General features: G+C 38.5%; 1 protein-coding gene across 1 annotated transcript in view; it reads left to right on the forward strand.

Moving 5' to 3' along the window:
• SORCS3 (sortilin related VPS10 domain containing receptor 3) overlaps window positions 1–25,256 on the forward strand; it is a 654,782-nt gene that overhangs the window by 490,876 nt on the left and 138,650 nt on the right. Inside the window, exons 11-14 of the mRNA XM_089508329.1 lie at window positions 923–1,025; window positions 10,611–10,687; window positions 10,805–10,896; window positions 21,057–21,164. Coding sequence (XP_089364455.1) covers window positions 923–1,025; window positions 10,611–10,687; window positions 10,805–10,896; window positions 21,057–21,164 — 380 coding nt within the window. The remainder of the gene's footprint in view (window positions 1–922; window positions 1,026–10,610; window positions 10,688–10,804; window positions 10,897–21,056; window positions 21,165–25,256) is intronic.

Consider the following 25,256-nt stretch of genomic DNA (forward strand, 5'->3'; position numbering starts at 1 on the left):
GTGATGACAATTTTCCAAGCTGTAATTGGTAGACCCTTTAGGATTCCATCCTCTAAAGAAAGAGCAGTTCAATTGAAATCCATAAGTTGTCTCCATAGGAGCATAGTTAGTCCCTTAATTTGCATCAGTTATTTCTCCTTTTTTCTGACAAGTAATAACTTATCATCTTGTGCCACAGACTTTTCAGGTCACAAGGAATCATTATGGAAATGGGAATGCTGGCTATAGAATTGTCTTAAAATTTGAAATGCTCTATAGATAGATAGCTTGTGGGCAATATTATGGGTTGCATATTTATAAGATTTTAATTTTAGAAGTTGCAGCGTGACTATAAAGATATCTAAAAGCATCAATATGCATGTAAATAACAGAATAACAACAATAATTACAGGAACTGGATGAAACTGTACTGTGTGGAATTTTGCAAGCCCTAGATATGTAACTGTATCTGTCATCCCAGTTGACAACTCTTGCACTGGTTCTGAAAACTGCTCAGACTCTGAGTTTATCTAGTTTCCAGAGGATTCCACAGTTATAAGAAAGCTGGGGAATAATTTGGTATTGATGGTAAGGTGGTGGTGGTAACATTGGGGCATGAACAGACAGGCCAAAATAAAGCTGCTTCAGGTCACTTTGGAGGTATGTTGTTTAAATGATGCTCCTAAGGACTGGAGCACAGCTTTGGCACAGCTTCTGGCCTCTTACAATGTGTGTGTCATTTAAGCAGCATACCTCCAAAGTGACCAGAAACAGCTTCATTTTGGCCTGTCTGTTCAAGCCGATTGGTCTAGTTTATCAACTAATTTCATGCTGTCTAGAAACAGAAGAAAATGTGAACCATGATGCCAAGAGGGGAGATTATTTTATCAATACAGTATTCATGTATCACCTTGTATTTCCATTACTTCTCAATCCCTTTTAGCCCTTCTGTTCCTTGCATTTGCACCTTCAAATCTCTGAAAACCCTTATACATCAGGCAGCATCTCAAGCAAAGAAACAGTTCCTGGACTTCTTGTTGCTACAGGTAAAGAATTCCTCTCTTTTTGAATAGTTTTTTCTTACTTTTCTTACTCTTCTGGATGATAGGTCCCAATGCATGACTCTAGATGCTTGACTCTATAGAGTGTTCCAGTTGTTTCACATCCTCACTTACAAATTAAACAGAGTGCACAAAAGGAGTGCTTTGGGGGTAATTTGCCCTCTGGAACTGAGAGATAAATTGTTTTGAAAATGCTTTGTAGTAATACTTTATAGATATTACCGGTTATAAGATCGCAGGCTTGCTTGGTGAGGACACACGAGAGAGCCTTCTTTGTGGCTGTTCCCACCCTCTGGAATGCCCTTCAGTTTGATGTGAGGCTGGCCCCCTTCCTGCTTGCTTTTCATCAGCAAGCCAAGACATTTTTACTTAAGCAGGCATTTGATATATAATTCAATATCAGGGTGGTTTTTATGGAGCAGGTGGGTTTTAGTTAATGCTTTTAATTTTTGTTTATTTTTATATGGTTTTATATTGTGTGTAGATTATTTTAATTGTTTTGAATTTCATTGAGATTTTTAAAATGTTTTTATCTGTGACCCACCTTGGGTCCCTCCTGAGAGAAAGGTGGCATACAAATGAAATAAATAAATAAAGTTAGAACTTGACCTCAGACACTTTAGAAATTTAGCTGATGATTCACCAGATGCTGCTATGACAGATTTTGTAGTATGAAGGCTGTCAGAGGTTCAGCTCAATTTTTAAGAGCTTGGGTTGTCCATGCTTAAATCTGATGATTTCAAGATGGCTTGCATCATCTGCTGTTGGCGTCTGTGGTGATTGTTGAGGTTGTGAGCTTATTTCTAGGGTCTTTGATAGTGCATGAGTTGGATCAATGCCAGTAGGTTACCTTGGTGGGAGTGACTCCAAGTGAGGAGCGGGTTGCCACTTTGGGAGGAGTGTATTTGCCTTTATGTAACACATGTGTCTTCAAACAGAACTGGGGAATTGTTGAACAGCATGGGATTGGTGTAGAAGGTATGGTAGTACAGGGTGATTAAAAAGAATGGTATAAAACTGCATAAAAACAACTTTACTTTATTCAATATAACTGCATATACTGTTACGTATATATAATATAATAGATATGTTAGAATCACCTTCTAACATAGCTCATTACCTTTAACTGCAATACAGAATACAGTACCCTTGCCAGTGTTGAAAAGACATTCAACATCCATCCCATTCAATTATTAAATATGGAATGGGGATGGGGCCATCTTTTTCTTTGCCTCACAATGCAATATTCTTTTACCCAGCCTTGTTTCCTGATTAGATAGTGTGAATTATTGTGTTGCACATGGTGCTGCTTTCGAAGCTTCAGTATTGGAAGCTTCAGCTACTGAAAAATATGGTTGCCAGAATTGTAGTGGGTACAACCAGACTTGTTCACATTATGCCAACATTAAAAGAAGAGTCTATTAGCTTTTAAATGGCTCAAGTCCCAAGTATCTGAAGGAATACTTCTTCCCATAACAGATTGCCTTTGATCTTTCCCTGAATCTTTTCTCCAAGTGCCTTGTTTATCAAAATTATGCTACACAACAACATAAGGAACAGACTTTGTGCTGATGGCTCCCCCAGTTAAGGAATGCTCTCTCTAAGGAGATAATGTTGGTGCCTGAATTGCATTTCCATTATTTTTATATATATATTTTTGCCAGCTTAGAACATTTAATTTTTTTGGCATTCCAATTTGAGAAATGCCAAATTTCTACTGCCTCATTTTTCATTTCTATTTTAATGTTAATGTGTTATGATACATTTCCTGACTGCTGTGGAATTGAATGAATGAAGGATGGCATACCAATGCTTTAAGTAAATAAACTAGTAAATAGGGAATCTGTGTGCTTAAATTAAAGGCCAAAATGCAATCACAATGCTAGCATTGTGTCAGTTTCATATGTGATTTGCATTAATATGTTAACAAGGTGTGCTTGGAAATGTTTCTATTTAACTATGTATACATACAATTTAAGCATACTGTGGTGTGGAGAGACTTTATTAATGCTGTTACCCCGCAAAAGATAGCTGTTGTTATGCAAGTTTACATATAGACCTCCAAGGCTATTTGTTATTTATGTACTGTTTGTTTTGTATTGTTGTTATAAAACAAACAAAAACAATTATTAAAAAAGAAGTGTAATGTGAGTAGTTCAAGTAGTTCATCCTAATACAATATTTGTAGCTGCAATTGCATTATAATTGGCTCATACAATATGGCAGCACATAGGATTGTTTTCAGCTGTGTAAAATATAGCTGAAGTTGGAAGAACAATTTGGTTCCACTCACTGACAAACAGAAATTCCTGCTAAAATGAGACTTAAGGGAAACTTAATTTGTGTAATACAATCATAACATTCTAAGCATTAAGGTGGAGATATTATTATGCAAACAGTAAATGTGGGATTAAATAAACTAACCTCACTGCTGTTCTGTAGTTTCCCCCCATTTAGTGCCTCCAAAATGAGTACAGAAAATCAAGCTTCTAAAATCTCTCTCTGAAAATTTGAGAGTGACATTCCCATTTCTAGGTTTTGCCTACATCAGTGATTTTAAATGGCTGTCATAAGGTTTTAGTTCAAAGACTTTGAGACATTAGTTGTCTCCAGCCATTTTTCTATCTTCCTTCACCATCTTTCTATCCATGCTTCACCTGTGTAATGTCTTTGCATGCCATCGCTGTGCTGTTTCTGATGTCGGAGGCAATTGACTGTGAAACAGCATTGATCCATGTTACTGTGCTTCACAGTAAAACCTTCACCCAATCCTACACACTTATTTGCTGCCAGTTTGGCCTTTTGGCCCATGACTCTGCCTCCCTTCAAAAACTTACTAGTTTCCAGCCTCATATTAACACAGGGAAGTATAATCTTGGGAAATATATGGGTAGGCTCAGTTACAAGACACTGAAAACAACTTAGGTAAGTATATGCGTGCATGTAGTAACACTATATATTGAACTGGGATGTTTTAGAAAGACTGTTGCAAATTTGGCCATTCTCTGGATTGTCGTGGTGGCTATAAGAGGCAATCAATCCTATTTCCTTGATGCCTGTGAAATTATAGAATGTGGGAAGAAAATACTGTCACAATTGGATCTCTAGCTGGTATACAGTGACACAGTTCCTTTGAAGCATTGCCATTTTATGCCCTGCTGAATCTAAAGTTGGTTGCTATGGAATAATGTGCCCTTATCCTTAAGCATTAGCTCATTCAAGCTTTCCAATGTAGTTGTTTGCTGCTGGGAATTTTTAATTCCAGTTCAGGCTACCCTAGAGTGACTGGCAGCAACATTTTAATGTGGGTATAAAGCTCATGGGCCATTTCTGTTCTTTAGACCTTCATGGAGATGCTGACAAAGAATTAGAAGAGGCATATCCAACAGTAGCTTAACAACCATTACTCATAATTCATGGACTGTTTTTCCTATCAGAAAAAAAAAAACAGTCTTGAGAACATTTCACCCCCAGTGCATTGATGCTCTTTGCTTGTTGGTGAAACCTGTCTTTAGCAGATCACAGGATTCTAATGACAGCCTGTTATAATCTTACATGCCAGCAATGCCCAGCCCCTACTAATTAATCTGACAACCATCATAGTCCCTTTGTATCTGCAGCTGCCTACTCACAGTAGGTTCCCTCATCAGGATGCCCATATTCATGCAGCTTTATGAACAGCTCCCACCATGCTTTGCATGGTGGGAGCTGTCCAATATAACAAAAAAGCTTGTTGTATGGTTGTCACTGCGGATAGCTTGTATGCATAACATGAAAAGCATTCTGTAATTATGTCAGGAAGTTGGCATATTCTTGATCACAAAAGTTTATTGTGACTTCCTACAGCTGCTACAATGGTGACCTAAAGCAAAACATAAATTCTGTACTATCTGTCACCCAAACAAGGATAGACAAGAATCTTGGATTATCCAGCGAGACAAGCAGACAGGCTGAAGGCTAGGAGTCTGGTAGCACAGTATCTGGTGGTCTGCTTCAGGACAGATTGCTTGCACCGAAAGAAGGATGTTGTTAAGGCAGCTTTCTTTCAGTCTGTGCCATTGAATGTCTAATTTGCACGGCATTCCTAAATCAGCAGTGTGTGAATGTACTAGCTGAAGTTATTAGTAGTTCCCCCATCCTTCTAGTAACAGTAACAATGGAGTAGAGAAACATGCCTGTGGTTGATTTTCAAGGTTTTCAGTTCAAACCCTATGCCATCTGGCATAACCAAAAAATACATTGCCTCTCCTGCCTGGAAAAAGGGACCAATTTGGTCTCATCTAGAACCCTTTCTGGATCATTGAAACTGCCTTCCTTTCACATAAGAGTTCTCTCATTCTTTTCTTCATAACCAGAGGAGATAAGATTCAGGGGGGAAAAAACCTTGGCTGCCACAGACAGAGGTGGGCATGCCAATTCCCAATAAGAATTGATAGTTCTGAGCAAGCTTGACAGTTTTTATAGGATTGAGCAGAATATGTGTAGAACCCACATTTCCACCTTGGTTTGCTATCTACTCTGGAGAAAACCTAGATCTTCTGTCTGTCTTGGAAAGAACTGTGACCCCGAGAAGGCTCAGAATTTCTCTGGAATAAATTCTTCTCAACAAATAAAATACATAGGTGACAAAATTTTAGGCTATTTGTATAATACTGACCACAGTACTAAATTATTTGACAGTGACTGGGATTGTAAGATAGGTAAAGAAGAAAGGCAGGTTTGTATTGTTGCACCACCGTGGGTAACTGATAGATCAGGAGGCCAGTTTTCTGATCCGCTGGTCATTTAGCAGTTACATGCATTGCCAAACATGCCAAAGAATGGGGGGGGGGGGGAAATGCAAGTGCCCAGTAATACCTGAAAATAGTTATTTTGATGTTATTTAGATAGTGAATAGCCACTCTTGGAGATTTTTAATGAAGGCAATTCACTTTGATGGGGTCACAAAAAGGACTATTTGGACAGTTTGAATGGATGGGGGCTGTAAAACACACACTTGGGGGCTGCATATAGATTTAGGGCTACACTTTTCCCATCCCATAATGAGATGATGAGAGATTCCATCATCTAAAATATAATAGAATATTTTCATATTTTATTTATAACAACTGGAAACAGGATTGTCTGTTTCCAGAAGTTAGAAATCAAATATCACTGAATCATTGAATTTCAGTCAGAAAGCACAACAGCAGCTATCTAGTCTGGAAATGCCATGCAGTAATACACACTCTTGAAGCATACACGTCTAACCTCTATTTAAAGATTGTCAGAGATTGAGAGCCCACTGCCCTCTGAGATGATCTATTCCACTGTCAAAGAGCTCTTATTTTTTTTTTAAAAAATGTAATTCTTAATGTTTATGTGGAATCCCTCCTTTGATTTTGAATCCACTGACTTGTGTTGTTTGTTCCGTCTTTTACATGACATGCCTCCACACATTTAAAAATATCTGTATATGACTCCCTAAGTTGTTCCTCATAAGGCTTGGGCACAGTATTCCAGCTGAGGTCTGACCAAAGCAGCATTGAGTGGCACCATTACCTCTCTCGATCCAGACACTTTACTCCTATTGATGCAGCCTAGAATCACATTGTCTTTTTTAGCTGCCTGATCAGACTGTTGACTCATGTTCACCTTGTGGTCTACTAAGACTCCTCAATCTTTTTCACATGTACTGGTGAGCATTCTCTGGGTTTGGTATGTCAACAAACTCACAACTATCTCACAGTAGTACTGTCTAGGCCATACTTCATGAGCTTGCCTGCAAGAATGAATGTTTCTCCTTGCCCCTCCCACCAATTGTATGACATAGTTTGTTATGCAGAGCCTTTGTGGGTGCTGTGAAGAGTTGGAAATGGTCTTTTGTACCAGGGTAGAATGGAGGAAGCCAGTCTAAAGAAAGGGGTATCTTACTGTTAATATTCTTAAAGCCTTGAAAGATGAGCCTTGGAATCTGGACATGTTTTTATTGCAGTGATGGTGATGGTTTAAATTATTTTTAACCTTTGTATGTTTTAAATTTTGTACATTTATTTTTTTAACTTTTTACTGTTTAATTAGGCTATTTTAATTGTTTTTAAAATGTTTTTGAATGTGTTTTTATATTGTGAGCTGCCTTGGGTCCCTTTTTGGGAGAAAGACGGGGGGGGGTACTAGGGATTTGATATGTTTTGTATTTTTAACTTGTTAGCTGCCCTGATTGTTCTCAGAGGGGCGGGATACAAATAATTTATTGTTGTTGTTGTTGTTGTTGTTGTTATTAAAATAAATAAATAAATGTTATGTCTTGGGCTGGCAATGACCAGACTTGGATTTTGCATACATAATGAATGGCCTTATAGACTACAGATAACTCCCAAATACATCAAGATCCCACAACTCCTTTGGGTTTATTTGTATATGCTGAAACTACATTGTTCAATCAAAAAACTGTAGCTACAGAAAAAATGAGACCCAAGCAGGATGGGCTATAACTCAATGGCACAACCAGTGCAGTGGGTGGTTTTGATGCCCATAGGGTAGTGCATCAGAGCTAGTCTTTAGTCCAAACTTTAGTGGAGTTATAGAAGGTGCTGAAACTATGTAGAGAGTAGGGTTGAGGATATTGGCTAGTTATGTTAAAGTTCTGATTGAAACCTGAAATGGAATTACTACCCCTACAGACACCAAATTCTCCCATTGCCACTGGGGAGAATACTTGCTTTGTGTGCATAATGTCCCATGTGCTGTCCCAGACATTTACAGGTAGAGCAATAAAAGATCTTGCTTGAAACCACAGACATCATCAAATAGCTGAAAGCTGGTTCCTATATTCTTATTGCATACCTACAATCACTGAGGCTGCTTATGGATGCCATCTTACACAGTATAGTAATTCCTATACATCAGGGCAACCTCTCATTACTGCTTTGTATGAATTACAACTCCTTCAGCCTCAGGTTTTATTTTCAGCAACATAAACACCATTAGAAGTTGGCAAGCTGTATTCTTTACACACTGGTAGGAATGTGTCAAATTGCATCTGGACTTTAATTTTTCATTTTCAAACATTAAATGTCAGGAACTCAATTAACATTTTCATTAGTGTGTATTTATTTTGCTCCTCTTGGAGCTACAGAAGTTTGGGATTAATCTTTCCTTTCCTGTTATTTTTTTTAAAGCATAATATAACATAACAAGCTAATTTTATAGAATGAAATAAATATCCGCTTCAGAAATAGAATTCCCTGTAAGGTATATGAGTTTGGATACTATAGACATGGCATCAGTTATTTCTTTTCTAAGTCACTGCTTCATCTAGAGCTTTAAAATCAGGTGTGTCCTCTTGTTGTTCTTGTTGTCGTCGTCATCATCATCATCATCATCACCACCATTTATTTATATAGTGCCATCACTGTTACAAGTGAAATATCAACAAAAGAATAGTTCCCTGTCCTCAGACTTACAATCTAAAAAAACTTGATAAAACTGCCTTATGAAGGCCTTTTGGAAGTTATGGAACAAAGTGGATTACTGTTCACCTATGGGCAAACAGGTGTGCATTCTATAAAGCCCACTTTTAGCTTCCTTTTTTTCTTGGCAAACTTTATGACAAATGACTCAGTAACAGCCAACAAGACGAAATTGGCCTTTTAGCCTTTAAAGTTTTACCCTGAAAAGCTGTGGGCATAATCAGTGCCACCTGAGGATTCACATAATGTTGTTTCCTGCCATGTTCCAGCAGGTCTTACAGCTATATCCAGTGGTGCTAAAACAAGATTAGCCTCCAAATATAAAATGTTGATACAGCTTCAAAAAAGAAAAAAGGGTACTTTGATGTTAGCACTAAATGTTCATGCCAGATTCACCAACATCAGCTAACAAAATCAAGGACCCAGGAGAGGTGTAGCATCTCTTCTTTAGAGTCATAATAGTTTTGAGATTGTGCAATGAGTTTATGGGCCTTGCATGGGAGCAGCTGTGCTTAGTGGGGTGCACCTTCTAGGTACTTTCAGGGAAGATGTATATATTTGTGGAATTTTAACACCAAATTTGAGGTATGCAATGCAGTAGGTGAGGGAAGGAACTGTAAACCAGAGTGCCAGTATTGCTATTACATTTGGGACAGCTGCAAATTCTCAGCATATGTTTGATGGCAAGAATGGAAAAACCTGTTTTGCCACACTTCCTATGCAAGAGCACAGAGCTTCAGGAAGAAATCCTAAACAGTCTGAAAGAGATTAACATATTCACACAGATTCAGGCAGATGACTTTGATCAAAGGGCTTTCACCTCATGTCCCTCCAACAGCTTGACCACAGAACAAGTTTATTGGAAACAAGGCTTAAGTTTTATAGAGCAGCAAAAGTCACATGGTATAAATGTGCATACCCTAAACTAAACAATACACAATAGGCCTTTTAGTCTCGCAAGACTAGCTTATCACTCTGCCTACATATTTCTTGGACCCCATAACCCCACAGGCATCTGGTACAATTCCCTATGGTTAATTGACAACTTTCTAGCACTTAACAAGTTCTCCAAAGCCTGTGAACTACAGCATAGTTTTTAGCAGCATTGTTTCCTAAATCCAGCCAGCCTTGCTTAGATTAAGCAGAGGGAACAGATTTAAGTCTACAAGAACATGAGATTTTGTATGTTCTATGATTCATCCACGTCAGGTTAAGTAGTACGAAAAGTTACTTTGGTAAATTACTTTGACAATGAAGCAGCAAGTTTCATAAGCATGTCTCCATCTCCCTGGCAATCAAAAAAATACAATAATGATAAATTAAAATAATGAATAACTAATTATCAGCTGTCATTTGATGGCACCCCAGCCTTACTCTGTGTAAAATTAAAGCCTTTTTATGTACGTATAGGCCTCAATTTTGTTAAAGGAGTGCCTCTAAGACCTGGGAAACATGGTATAAATTGAATGTGTCCTAAAGGGACTTAATAATCTGTGTTTCAAATGAGTTGGAGGAGATTTTATTGGTGCTGTTTGTGTTGCTTGTTCTCACTTTCTGAACTTGTGTAAAAATATAAAATGGGAAATAGGGAATAATTAACTTCACAGCATCCAACTATTTCAATTACTTGAGCACTGCTCACATACCATAAATATAAATTAGTTGGCTCAAGTACCAGGTTAGTTGTTCTTTTTTTTTAAGCATTATCAAATTTAAAGTTTTGTTTATGTGCACTATATTTATGACTTTGTATGTTATTCTAATAATTAAATACTAACAAGCCCCAAAAGAAAATAACCCTAATTAAATGGATGGAAAATATTCACTTGTTTCTTTTTGTAGGAACCTGTGCCCTTTTTAATATTTGTATAATATATCGGTATAGTGCACATAAACCACAGTATAAACACAGATGTGTACACACATGTCTTTTAGTCATTAATTACACATGTTTGAAGGATTTCTTCATTCAGTCTTTTCATCAGCCCCATAGTGGGTTTCAGTTTTCTCCACACTGGACTACTTAGTGTGTTGCTTTCAGGAATTGACTTTGCATAGTTAAAAATATGATCCCTCTTGAACTGTACAGGAGTTTATTTTATATCTGCTTGTATTTCAGGCAATGTGGGTCCAGAATTATCATATACTGAAATTGGCATGTTTATTTCTTCTGATGGTGGAAATTCTTGGAGACAGGTAAGTCCTGAAGAGCTGGCAAATTCAAGAAACATGGGTTTTCTGCTAACTGTTACTACATATCTCATGAATCTTTGAAGAACGGTATAGTTCATGTTGTGTCTTTCATATCTACAGATCTTTGAAGAAGAATACAGTGTGTGGTTCCTTGACTGGGGTGGAGCACTTGTAGCCATGAAACATACATCAATGCCCATTCGTCATGTATGGTAAGAAAGTCTTCCTTAACAGGAGAAGTTGCTCCATTACAAATGCTGGAAAGGTTATCTTTTTGGACTGCAACTCCAAGAATTTCCCTGCTACTGGCCATGATGTGCAGAGCATTTTGGGAGAGGCAGTGCAAAATAATAATAATAATAATAATAATAATAATAATAATAATAATAAATCAACCCTTGCTCCTTCTATTGGCAGACTGAAACTTGCATGGCTTGCTTTTACTGAATAATATATTCAGACAATGTGGGATCTACAACAGCTTCTCTTTTGCACTTGCATAGGTGTTCCAGATAAATATTTTCAGATGTTACACAGTCCTAGATCAAGTTCATGAGAGGATGCTTAGAAATGATTTTGTAACTTCTGAAAGGAGAAACCAGAAGGCAAGATCACCTGGCTATTTAGCATCCTTAATAAATTTTGTAGGAAACAAGCATTTATTTCTTTTACACACTGCCCTTTAGGTAATGGTTCCAAGGTCAATATTCAGAAAAAATGACAATGCAATAATGTATATTGAAAGACCCATTTAAAACATAACACTGCCAATGAGAATCACTATAGCCATAAAATTCAGCAACGCTGATAAAGCTGTCATTGAAACAAGATCACATGAAATAGTAGAATGTGCAAATAAGAATATTTTTACCAAGTGTCAGAAAGACATCACATCTTGTGCCAGGAAAGATTTCTTAGGGAGGGGAATCCATAGGTGAGGAGCTACAACCACAAAAATTCCTTTGATGGCCACCTGTCTGATTTCATTGGCATCCTACTAGTTTCACAATGTGTTGGTGAGTTCTTCTGGATGTGTGTACATGCTGTGTATGTTTCTCTGCCTGTATCTCCTTCATTAAGTAGAACAGTTATCTCCTGGGTTAGAGAATATGTGCCTCATTCTACAGTCTTATAAACACAATATTTAAAAGCCATCCTTCTTCCCTGGAAATGCCAGCACCTGCCTGCAGGGGGAAAAGACTTCTGGGAACAAATAGGAAAGTGATACTGATTTGCTTAAAGCTATCTTATTATTTTATCTATTCATTAAAACATTTATATTGAACATTTTGAAACAATGGGGACCTGCAAGGCATCTAGCAGACCTGAAATCCAAATGCATGCCAAAACAACAATGAAAGCATAGTACAACCAGCCACAATGCCAAAAGCAACTGAATGCAGCAAAATCTTACGCATTAAATTAATTAATTCATTCATTCATTAGATTTATTTCTTACCATTCAACAGATTCCCCAGGGCATCTTACAAACATGCCAGGGAGTCAAATTAAAACAGAAATAAGCCCTACTGTCTAGACTTATTCTCAAGCAGGTTTATATTGTAGTCTTAAAAAAAATCTGTTGCTCGAGTATTCTGGGAACTATTCGAAAAATAAATTTTCTATGCACTGAAAAGCAGCCACACATCCTATTTATCTCTTTGCATGCCAGAAGATCCTAGGCTCCATCTCCAGAAGCCTTAGGTAGGACCGAGAGTGTCTTCTGCCTTAAAACCTGGTGAAAATCCCCTGCAGAACTGGTGCTAATTGGAGTAGTGAGCTAGATGGACAATAGTTTGACCAATGGTTTTACATGGGATTTATTTATTTATTTTCTGCCTTTCCCCCATTTTCCCAGCTTACAATAAATAAATAAAAACTCACATAGCTAAAATTAACGAACTGCAAATTAAAAGACATTAAACAATAAAAAATTAAAGCCAGATTAACACATACACTATTAAAATATACGCACTCTCACACCAGCCCAACAATTAGGAAAATGCAGCACATTGTGTAGGTGGGGCAGACCTTGAATGCTTGTCAAAAATAAAAAATCTACTTTTCTGTGAAAAGAAAGCAGGGAGTGTACCAGTCTAACCTCTGTGGGAAGGGAGTTCCAGAGCTTGGGGGCAGCCACTGAGAAAGCCCTCTCCCATGTTCCCACCAGATGTACCTATGAAGGTGGTGGAACAGAGACTACCGACTCCCCAGCAGATCTCAAAGCACAGGCAGGTTCATAAGGAAGAATATACGAGCTTTCTATTTCTCTATTTATGTCATTTCTCTTTCTTTAATGTCATGTGAAAAAAAATACTAAAAAATTATTTACCCACAGCATTCATTTGGAATTTCCATTGGCATTTATTAGTTAGCCCTGTAAATGCACTGGGTTTTGAGTTTCTTTTAATGGGTTGACCTAGTGTAGCTTCTGAAGCTGTTAATGGAAAAAATTACAGGGAAACAGCTTTCATGAGCTGACATTTAAAACACCCCATGCATGTGAATCAAAATAATCTTGCAGATGGACACTTTTGACTTTCTATACAATGTAAGCCATTGTGGCTTTCAGTCAAATAATAACAGAGCTCTACAGTGATTATAATCCATAACTATCTCTTGTATTTCAGTAATTCAGCAGTGAGATTAAACTGGTAACATTAGTGTGGGGCACTGAAAGATGGTAATATAGTGAAACTAGAAAGTTCTACTTTTCACATTGTAACATCCATAGATGATTTCATATGTTCAAGAGGTTAACTGCAATCATTTATCAATATTTCCAGCACAACCCAGTTGTATACCCATTATTGCTAGGGATACTTGAGCAATTTGGTATTTGCCAATTCCAATATGAATTTACCCGGATCTACATTTCACAAACTAATATGTAGATCAGAATTTAATTATCTACTCAGTCTTGCACTTGAGTCAGCCGTGAGTTGGAAGAACCTCCCCCCAAATAACTCGCAATACACCTATTATTGGAACAAATAACAGCACAACTTTTATTGATTACAGCATCATAGGCTTAGACTCAGAACACATCTAAATCCAAAATTAAACTAGTGGCAAAACACACACCCAGCCTGCCTGCTGGGTCCAGCCAGGATGACAGAAATGGGACACAACTATCTGGTTCCCTTGCCACTTGGGGAGTGGAATGAAGCTTCCTGCCTTCAAGCTGAGTGAGACTTCACTTTCTTTGCCCAAATGTCCCTTCTGGGGACTCCCCACTACCTATGATAGGATGTGCCTTTTTTTCCCCAACTAGATCTGGTCCCATGCAAGAAAACCAAACAAAAAAAACCTGGCTTTGGGAGCTAAGAGCAGCTTGCTTTATACCTAGAGAGTGGACCTGTGCAAAGCCTTCCGCCAAGCTTGCTCAAGTGCTTCCCGCAGACTACTAGGTGAAGCTTGATTAGCTGCCTTTTCCTTGGCATTTTCAAGGTATAAACCTTGCAAAGGCTCCTGGGAAGAAGACAGTGAAACCCATACATCATGGTACACCCAGGGAAATTCTCCTTCACCATGACTACAAAGCTCTCTCCTCAACATGTCAAGGAAACACAATTCTCTAGTAGCTGTAAGACAGTTCTTAGCATGTATTTTGAAACAGGATGTTTATTACATATTAATATGTACATTTGAATGGGTATTTTGGGATTAAAAATACACAGATTGATTAAAAATAGAATGTAATTATGGGTTTAAATTGTGCAGAGATGATAGCTTAAATTATCCCTTATTGTGAGGTCTTTCACTAAAACAGACTTCCCCAATCTAGTGCCCTCCCAGTGTGTTGAACTATGACTATCATCATCACTCTCCAGCCAACAAAACCACTGACCATGCTGTCTGGAGAGAATGGGAGCTACAGCCCAACATCATGAGGGTACCATTTTGGGAAAGGTTCCAGTAAACCAAAGATTTGTTCGGAGACAAATCTCTAATCAAAGATTTGTTTAAGGACACCCATGTCACTAGGTGAATAACAAAATATTTGAAATCAATCTCCCTTATAGAGTGGAGTAGGACTAATTATGTGACTTTACACTAGAGATGTAAGGAATATTTGCAGTTTACCTTATATAGGTGTGCAGCTGTGGAAGCATCCACAATCTTTGCAAAAATCCTCTGTCTTTTCCCTTCCAAGCAAATCACACAAACACAGCAAAATAAAAGGACTGACTGAGTGATGGAAAAACACACACACATACACACAGAGAGAGACTGTTAACTGATTAGTAACAGTACATGCAGCAGGAAGCAGCTCTAGGTTGTACAAAAATACATTCTCATGATTCATGACAAAGAAACTACTCTCACAAATGTAAACACTCTTGTTGAGAGTGCCAGCAAATATCTTGCCTTTGCAGAGGTAAAAAGAAAATTGTTAGTATATTTCCTTTCCACTTGTAAGAATGAGACAAATCATCCCTCATTAAAAACAACAACAACAAAACAACACATTTATATTCTATTAAAAGGCAAATGTGTGTGTGTGTGTGTATGTTTGTGTGAAATTGCCATCTCTACAAAATTTAGACAGGGGCAGGCTCACCAAATAACTTGATTTAGTTGCTTGCCCTGCATGATGGTGAAGTTTTTTAAGTTGCTGTTTTCATAAATAAATGTGGCCCTATTTCGTCCAATACACTTATTTCTGACCTCTTTATTTGCTGGTATATTCACAAAGAAAACAAATCTAAATTCAATGCTCACAACTAGAGTAGACCCATTGAGTTGACTACTGAGTGATAAATAACTCATGTAACTCAACAACCATTATTGGAACAAATAAGGACACAATTTATGTAACTCCCAGTGATTCAACTAGTATTCTGCATGAGTTGGAGCTAGCAATTGGATTGAGGTCACAGATTGTAAACTGACTAATCCATTCATCAGGACTTTGACTAAAACTCTTTTGTGACTATATTGGGATAACACAGATTTTACACTGATTTCTTCTAAAACTAGTAATAGTCATCAAAAATTCTGTTGAAAAATGTTATGCTGAAGATAGCCCCATGTATTTCAGTGGTTTTGTAAATAATGGCCAAATTAAAGACAATAATCATGTGTGGCTCTTCTCCATTCTTTTCCTTTTTCATCAAAGGTAGTTGTGAAAGCAGCAGTCTGGAGAAAAAAGTGTTGTGGGGTGCAAGGAACTTCTAAACTCTAACTCTTCCCTTTCCATTTCCTCAACAAAACACATCCATCCAAAGGCGAATGTGTAGAAAGGAATGTTTGTCTTTCACATTGGTCTTCCATATCAGATTGCAGCCTCTGGGTCTTATTTGTTAAGAAAAAAAATGTAAAGTACATTTGACTGTGTGCATTGTGTGTACTTTTGTCATAACTATGAGACAGGGTCATAGAAATGTCATACAGAGACCGTGTTCTTCTATCAGACTTGTAAGCATGCACACAGGTCTTTGTATAGTTAAGATTAGCAGTTGCAGAAATATACAAAATACAGTGATGACAGCATTGATAGACCAATATTACATTCATGCCATAGGCAGCTCTTCTGTCCATGTTTCACTCCATAATAGTGTTTCTATTTCCTGATTTTTTTTTAAAGGACAATGTAGAAAAATAATTACATTCCTCATTTGTCTTTCTTCACTGTTGTGTGGATTTGGTCAGCACTTTGTTGGACTAGGATTCTGTCAGATCAGGGTTCAAATCCCTGCTCAGTCATGAAAACCCACTGGGTGGCTTTGGACAAGACAGCTTTAGAGAAAGGCAATGGTACATCTCCTTAAGAAAGCTATACTTTTGCCATATTTTGGACTTGTCAACTTGACAGAACATAAAAATAACAAAAATCACACAGCAGTAATGTAGACTCAAGCACAAGTCAGATCCAAGTTGCTTCAGCAATTCTACTTGGGCTTGATTGGGCTTGATTCAGCAATAAATGATACATTGACTTGACTTGATTTGCAACTTATATATTTTTAGTTACTTAGGGGCAGTACAGACGGGTGGCTAGAAGCCGTCCCTGTAAGCCCCGCATCTGTGCTGCAGCATCCACATGCTGCAGCACAGACATGCCATCCAAAAGGAGCCTCTCTAGACGGCTACTTTTTTGTGCTGTCATAAGGACTGCAACGCAGCCCTATGATGCTTCTTCCAACCAGAGGCGTGTGGGTGCTTGGGTGCTCTTATGTCACAAGGCTGTGTGGATGGGGCCACAGCCTTGTGATGTAATGGCGCCAATATTAGGGCTCGTGCATATGGATACTGTGCCGTAGGTGCAAATGGCCCATCTGTACTGGGCCTTACTTACTGGCCCAGCTTCATCCAGAAACAGAAAAATGAAATGGGTTTGAGGTCTACTCAGCAACCTGTCCCTGTTACACATTGGAGGAGCTTTCTAAAGCTTTTCAGAACCTTTTGAAAAATCTTTCTGCCTCAAGCCCACTGCTATTCTCCTCTGAGAATTTTTAATGTAATTTTATGCACATCTTCTTGATTTTCTAGTTATTGAATCTCCATCCCCCCACCCAACACCACCTCCCTTTTTTCTATTAAAGTTGGCTCCCAGAGACTTGGCTTGAGAGCTGACTTGAAAGTATCCTGCAAGGACCTGAGACTCGGCTTGAGGCTTTAAAATGGACACTTGACACTTAAGTTGAGGCTTGGAGTAAAAGTCTTGAATACATCACTAAATGCAGAAAATTGAATTCATCAAATTTATTTATCCATTATTGTTTTGTGAATTTGTCCTTCCCTGAGAGCTATGATAATTTTCAGTCTAATTTTGGAATTAAGAGTATTCATGGAGTATGTTTCAACGTTCAGTGACTGTAGTTCTGTACTCCCCCCTTGTATGTTAGTGATATGAATGATGTATTGATAAATAATGGCATAAGAAATAATTTGTAATATAGTGGGGCCTCAGTATCCTCTGAGGTTTGGATTCAGGACCCCATGTGAATATTAAAATCTGTGGATGCTCTAGTACCATTATATACAGTAGTGCAGTCAATGCTTTATATAAAATGGCAAATAGTGCATTTTGCTTTTTGTAATCCTGCCTCCCCAAAAACATGGTCAAGTTGTGATTGGTTGAATCCATGGATGCAAAATCTGTAGATATGGAAGTCCAACTGTAATATCTTTTGTGACATGATTTCTGATATGCACTTGTGCTCTTGAGCTCTGTGCAAGATGGAGAATTTTTTTTAACTTTACATTTTGATAATAATTTACTACATGTGTGCTCCCCAAATCAAAATGTGAACTGGAATCAATTATCGTCTAGTGTTTGTACTTACCAAAGCTTTGTGATACAAATCTTCAAAGAAGAAAAAGGAAACAAAAATATGTACGTTGCAAGAGAACATGCATAAACATGCCCATTTAAGATTTTAAAAATTATTTAAGGAAAACCGGCTTTCAAAATATTGTGGGAAAATGTATATATTGGATATGTGCATTAAAATATTCTTCTTAATGTTGAAACTTTTTATAATTGTAGAAGGTTTCAACATCAAAGAGAATACTATTTATAAAAATATTGTATGTATCGGGGGGGGGGGGGGAGAGACAGCATGATGTAAAAGTTTGAGAATTGGACTATGATTGTGGAGAACAGGGTTCAAATCCTCATTCAGCCATGAAACCCACTGATAGGGCCATAAAGGTGGCCATAAATAAAAAATGACTTAAAGGTACACAACAACAGTGTGTGTGTGTGTGTGTGTGTGTGTGTGCAGTAAAAACTAGATGTGGAGTTAAAAGATAGATTTGTCCATCCCAACCCATTCATAGGTAAAATATCATATAATAAAAAAAGAACAAATTAATAAATATGCAGCAATTAATCTTGATATAGCCAAATACACAATATAATCAATATTATTTTTTTACAGTATTTTAGCAATATGCAGCCATGGAAGGGGTAGCAACACAAATGCACTGAGGAAACCAAGAGTTGATACAAATGGTGAATGCATTGTACTCAGCTCAAATTAGAAACAACAGTGCAGTAGCCAGGATTCAAGAGGCAGTTCTTGCCATCTGTAGGCTTACCATCTAAGGATTTGAGAATCCACGTATGGCCCTACCCCATTCACTCCAGTGGCAGCACATGCATGTGGCCATGCCAGAACACCATTGGTAACAATGGGACTTGAGATCCCACATTTTTTGTTATCTGGGGGTGGATGGGGTGGAACAGATCCCCCATGGATACAGAGGTCTGATGATATCACTGGGGAATCTTCTCTCTCTTCTGCATCCCACTCTACAGTCTAGAAAATGGGTCCAGAAAGATAAGAAACTCTTTAGAGTGGGATTTCAGGAAATGTGCTGCTGGCCTGGATTACAAATGGAAAGGGAAGAAATTTTGATCACTTGGGCTATTCTGTTCTGTTTTATTACTTTATATATACCTCTCAAACTATGCATTCCTAAATGTACATACAGTCGACCCTTCTTATACATGGATTTTTTATACACGGATTCAAGCATCCACAGTTTGAAAATGTTCAAAAAAAGTATAAATTTCAAATATCAAACCTTGATTTTCTATTTTTTATAAGGGACACAATTTTGCTATGTCATTATATTTAATGGGACGTGAGCATACATGGATTTTGTTATCCACGGGGGATTTTGGAACCAAACACCAGCGTATAACAAGGGTCCACTGTATCTTCAAAATGAATATTTTATCACTCATTTTGTGTGGACTATTTAAAAGGTGGGGATATGTAAAAAAAAATGCAAAGTTTTTTTAAAAAAGTATTTTCTGTCAAACAATGCATTCCTAAATATCAAATATACATATTTTATCATCCTTTCTGTGTGTGATATTTAAAAATGAGTGGAAACAGTTAAATTTCAATCAACACATTCGCATGAGAGATGCAAATTAAATTAGTTCTCATTGGAAGTGACAAAGATCAGATTCTTCAATCATCCCTTTTGAGATCTGGCAGGCTTGGTTTTATTGGAAGAAGAGAAGGTTGGTCTTGGATTGTTAATTTTAATTTTGTATGTTTTAAATTTTATATTTGTAGTTTTTTATATTTTCATGATTTTAATTGTACAATTTTAATTGTTGTGTTTTATGTTTGTTAGCCACCTTGGTTGCACTTTGGGAGAAAGGCAGGATAAAATAAATAAATAAATAAATAAATAAATAAATAAATAAATAAATAAAATTCAGTTGAAATGTTTGTTCAGCTGATTAAATAAGTTACTTCTTTGGATAGTATATCATAATAATGTACTTCCTTTATGGTAGAATTGCAGTTTTTTCACACTGTACTTTTTCCATAATGCGGTCTGTGTAAAAAACTGTTCTTGGTTTAATGTTAGCTCAGATCCTGTTTAATGATGTTGTAGCTGTTCTTAGTGGCTTAGTAGTTAAGGCACAGTTCTGATGATTGGAAGATCAGAAGTTTGAGGCCTGAATGCTGCATGATAGGGTAAGCTCCTGTCACTAGTCCCAGCTTCTGCCAACCTAGCAATTTGAAAGCATGCAAATGGAAGCAGATAGATAGGTACCACTTCTCAATGGGAAGGTAACAGCGTTTAGTGCAGTCATGCTGCCCACATGACCACCAGAGCAGTCTTTGGGCAACACTGGCTCTTCAGATTAGAAACGAAGATGAGCACTCCTCCCTAGAGTCGATTACGACTAGACATTCATGTCAAGTGACTACCTTTACCTTTAGCTGTGCTATGCCAGTGTTAACCCCAGAGAATTTCAGTGGAGAATTCAGGTGGACAGATAGGTTGGAGGGCAGAACTGTGCATGCATATCACTCATGGAATGAAAAATAAATAAATAAACGAGGACCAACTCAGGGGGTCTCAGTGCAAGGAGGTCTCAGATGCCTCCAAATAAAAGTTGGTAAAAGGTTTAACCACTTGCATAAGTGGTGCATTCTGCACTCAGCAGGATTCCTTGTTTCTTTAATTGCTTGGTTGACATAAGAAATTTTTTGTACAGTTGGGTTCAAAATGAGTACAATCTTGTGAAGATTTAGCACCAGTCTTGTTTAAAGAAAATCCTTTAGCCCTACAGCAAAATAAGGGACAACTGCACAGGCTGAAGTGAAACCTTCTTTTGCAGATGCTTCAATTTCCCCTGATCAGAGCTAAGCTGTCATTCGACTCAGGCAATGCGGCCCCTCATTGACTTTGATAACTGTTCATGGTGCATTACTTCTTAAAAGCACTGCGAAGCAGAGCATTAATTAATAACAAGACAAGACTGAAAAGATTGATGTCTGTTTATAAATCCAGCTACTGTCACTCACCAGCCTAAGGAGGTGCTTAATTACCTTCGAAATGGTTCCAGTGAAACTCTTTTATGTATTTATCTCATCTGTTTCTATCACAGGGTGAGTTTTGATGAAGGAAGGACCTGGAATAAATATGGCTTCACATCAGCACCGCTCTTTGTGGATGGCTCCCTAGTGGAGCCAGGCATCGAAACACAGATAATGACGTAAGTTGTAGAGTTAATCAAGCTGTCTTGGGAGTAAGTGGAGATGTGCTATGTTAGCCATCGATCAAAGTGAATGTCATGTTTGTTCCAGGATGTCTGTATTGCCCTCTGGAGTTAGGAGGCTTGTATGATGGTTCTTTGCTTATTCAGCAACTGCATTTCCTCCAGCCCCCTTGGTATATTTCATAGTGCTGTTTATGCAATGCAACATTTCTATAACTTCTGGATTTAAATGCACATAACACTGGAACATAGTACAGATATTTGCAGCACTGACACATAACAAGGGCACAAATTCTGTGGTTAAATTACCCCATATACAGTACAAATAGAATAGGGTCATACTAGAGGTGGAAATAATATTCTGTGTTTCGGGGAGAAGTGAAAAGGGAGCTTTTAAAGTATTAGGAAATGCTGATGATAAGAATCCTGTTAAAGCTCCCCCCGTTTGTCCCCTCTCCCTGAATGCTGAACAAGGAGGATCACCACTGGCTAGTTAGCACACAATTATGATGTTACCCCCCAGTATCTCTTCAGAACCCCTGGTAGGTTCCAGAAGATGCCTGCTTCATCATGTGCTACTATAATCGTTGTTTATAAGTGATTCTCCTTGTATGGTGGCTCACTTGCTTACTCCCATCCCCTTACATTGGCTGTTACAGAGCCATACTAGTGGTAGGTGCAGGGAGGGTGACATTGCCATGGCTTCAGAGGGAACTTCACTCACAGCTCTATCATGACTAGCCCATAAAAAGAAGAAGCACCCCCACCATTCCAACTGTCAATGTCATGGCCTTAGAGGGAGAGAAGGACCAGCTGTACCTGCTGGAGTAGATCCCTTTCCCTACTTCCATTCCCTTCTCCTTTTGCATCATGTCTTTTTAAATTGTAAGCCTAAAGGCAGGAAACAATTGGTAAGCATTTCTGAGAGCATTTACAAAGAGCATGGTTGTGGGCAGGGCTGGCATTGCAGGCTCCATCTTGTAAGGAAGCAGACTCCTCCCCTTATGGTCTCCCCCACGTGCACAACAAACTTAATCAAGTGTGGTATAACGGTACCTTTAATAAGAAAATAGCTTGGTGTCCAGTAAATAATAACTCAAAACATAAAGTCCAGTCTTTAAGTCAGCCTTTTCAACTTCCCACCAAGGCAGGGCTCGTCTCCCAAAGCTTCCCTTTTGGACTCCACCGATCATCCTCCAAGACTTGAAGATCTCTGGTTGTCCACTCCCCAGAGTCAGCAAAAGTCCAGGCTCCCTCCTCTCAAGGGTTCCACCGCTTCCCCTCCTCTTGGGGCCTCTGCCCTTGCCGATGGGCCCTTCTTGGAAGAGGCGCCTGGACTCCATCCCTCTCTAGACTCCTTAAACCCTGTTCTTTCCCTTGCCCAACCAGCTCTTCCGCATCCATCCTTCCTCCCTGCATGCCTCAGCCCTTCTCCTTTTATATCCCTTCCAGCTCCTCCTCCTTCCTCCACTGGCTCCACCTCTGGGCTAACTTCCTCCTTCCCCTCAACCTCCACCACCTGGCTGCCCTTAGCCCCCTCAGCTCTCTCCACCTGGGTGAGTACCTCACTACAAGAGTATAAATACAATAAATAAATAAACAACAACAACATCCAAGTGAAGCTGATCTTCCACCAGTTATGAGAGCCATCAATATGTGACCCTCCTCATGTAGGTTTCACCTGCCCCTTCCATCAGCCAATACATAGCTGTACAGTTGGGAGAGGACATTGGGAGAGGACAAAAATAAGGGTCACTCATCACAGGCTATGATCGTTGTTGACACACAGCTCTCTTCACTGCCTTTCCCTCCCAGTTCCCCCACCAGACACTACATGGCTGTGCTGGTGGGAGGGGTGGGAAGATAACTGAGTAAGTTTTTTGTGGGTTTTTTGGGCTATGTGGCCATGTTCTAGAAGAGTTTTTCCTGACATTTCACCAGCATCCGTGGCTGGCCTCTTCAGAGAAATGAAATTTCTCTGAAGATGCCAGCCACAGATGCTGGTGAAACATCAGGAATAAACTCTTCTAGAACATGCCCACATAGCCCCAAAAACCCACAAAAAACTATGGATGCCAGCCATGAAAGCTTTCAACTTCACATAACTGATTAAGGCTAATGATAGCCATTGGCAGCCAATCCTCCTTGCATGTCTGCCTCACCCCCACCCTGTCAACTACATGCCCATGCCCATTAGAGGGGTGGGGTTACATGGGCAAGGCTCATCCAACCCTGACTACAATAGCCATCAGTGAGTCTCTGCTCAGCTGCCCCCTAGTACTCTCCTCCCAACCATAGCTGTGGAGCAGGATAGGAAAAAATGATGAATGTGATTGAAATGTCCTCCCTACAAGAACACCTTCAAAGACTGCACAGTTTTTGAAGATGATCCTGCAGCAGGGAGAGCTTTGTTTAATTTGCTTAATCTCCTCCATGGGAACAAAGAATTTAAACAAGTGCATTCCTACGTCACATTGCTAAATTTGACTATGTTCACTTGTACATGTGGATAGATGACTAATGTTTACAGAAAATTGTGAACTCTTTTGGGATACAATTTGAGATTGCTGTTTTGGAAGAAAATTGTAAAAACAGATCTTCTAGGATATGTCTTCTAATCAGAATGAGGCGGACTATGTGTATGCTACCTTTCAGGACTATAGTACATTTTCAACAATTCTGAACAATTCTTGTGGCACTTTACCATTTTTATATAATGGAAGGGGGGATTGAATGGGTTACAAATCTAGCCAATTGCCTGAATAAATGAAATGGAGCAGCCTGCACATGGGTAGAAGGTCTGAGATTGTAGCTACCAGAAAGTTTTAAATTTCACTGCCTTAAATTTATTGTAGCCTATTTGACTATGATACCCCCAGTGCACAATGGAAATTTCATGTCCTGACATTCCATCATAAGTGGAAGTGGATATTTTTCTTCTGGCTCAGACATGTATTAAACTGTATTGAATGCTCAAGCTGAAGACTTTGAAATCTCCAGGGGTTCTCTATGACTTCAGTGGAACACGTGAAGCCATCTTTTTAGTCAACACGCCCTCTTTTCACTGTTATTACTCTTGTTTCAAAGGCTTAGGGATCTTTTTTTTTTTTTTTCCTTGAAGGAAGCAACATTTCCCCCCCCCCCAGCTACTAGCAAGTTTTCAAAATGTTTTTGAAGCCTATTTGCAAGTTAAGCAGCATGTGCACTGCAGAATTAATGTAGTTTGACACCACTTTAACTGGTATGGCTCCATCCTACAGAATCTTAGATTTGTTGTTTCGTTAGATATTTAGCCTTCTCTGTTAGAGAGCTCTGGTGCCACAACAACTACAATCCCAGGTTTATATAGCATTGAGCCATGGCATTTTTGGTGCAGAAATTGTTTTCTGCACAAAAATATATATATTTCTATACATATATTCTATAAAATATAATTTTATACACAAAATGCCATTTCTTATACAAAAATGTGTTTTTATATACAATCAAAAACACGTACGAATCATGTGCAAAACGAATCCCAGTGATAGCATTTTCTGAATAGGAAACAAAATTTTCTGTGCAGAAAACTGTATTTCTGCATAGAACTAAAAATGCTGTTCTCTGCACAAGGCAACCATGTGTGAATTTTGCACAATCCGTAACTGCAAATATTGTCATGAGTCCAGGGTTCTGTATTTTAACCATATTTTTAAATATCTTTCCTGTCCCTAAGACAGAAAGAGCAGGCATTCATTTGCAGGTGGAATCATAGTGGAGTTCCCTTTGATCTGGATAAATGTGAAACATGTTTGTTTGCCTAATGTAGATTGGCGTTGTCCTATTTAGGAGATATGGTTTTTGTCATGATTCCCCCTTCTCCCCAAAAAAACAAATACCTCATCCCTGACAAAAAAGAAAATTTTATCAGTGAGCCTCCTGCCAGGACCTAGAAACAGCTTCTCGATAATCTATAGGTGGTTTCCTTTTCTAAATCGGTTTTGCTGGTTTGCAGTTACAGTTCCTGCATGCTCTCTTTCAAAGCCTTTCTGCTGGTCAGTTTAATGTGCATTTAATACTGATTTCATTCAGTAAGTGTTGGTGACAGCA

This window comes from Sceloporus occidentalis, unplaced genomic scaffold (assembly GCF_023333645.1).
Source record: "Sceloporus occidentalis isolate IW3139 unplaced genomic scaffold, rSceOcc1.0.p SCAF_2, whole genome shotgun sequence".
Taxonomy (NCBI): Eukaryota; Metazoa; Chordata; class Lepidosauria; order Squamata; family Phrynosomatidae; genus Sceloporus; species Sceloporus occidentalis.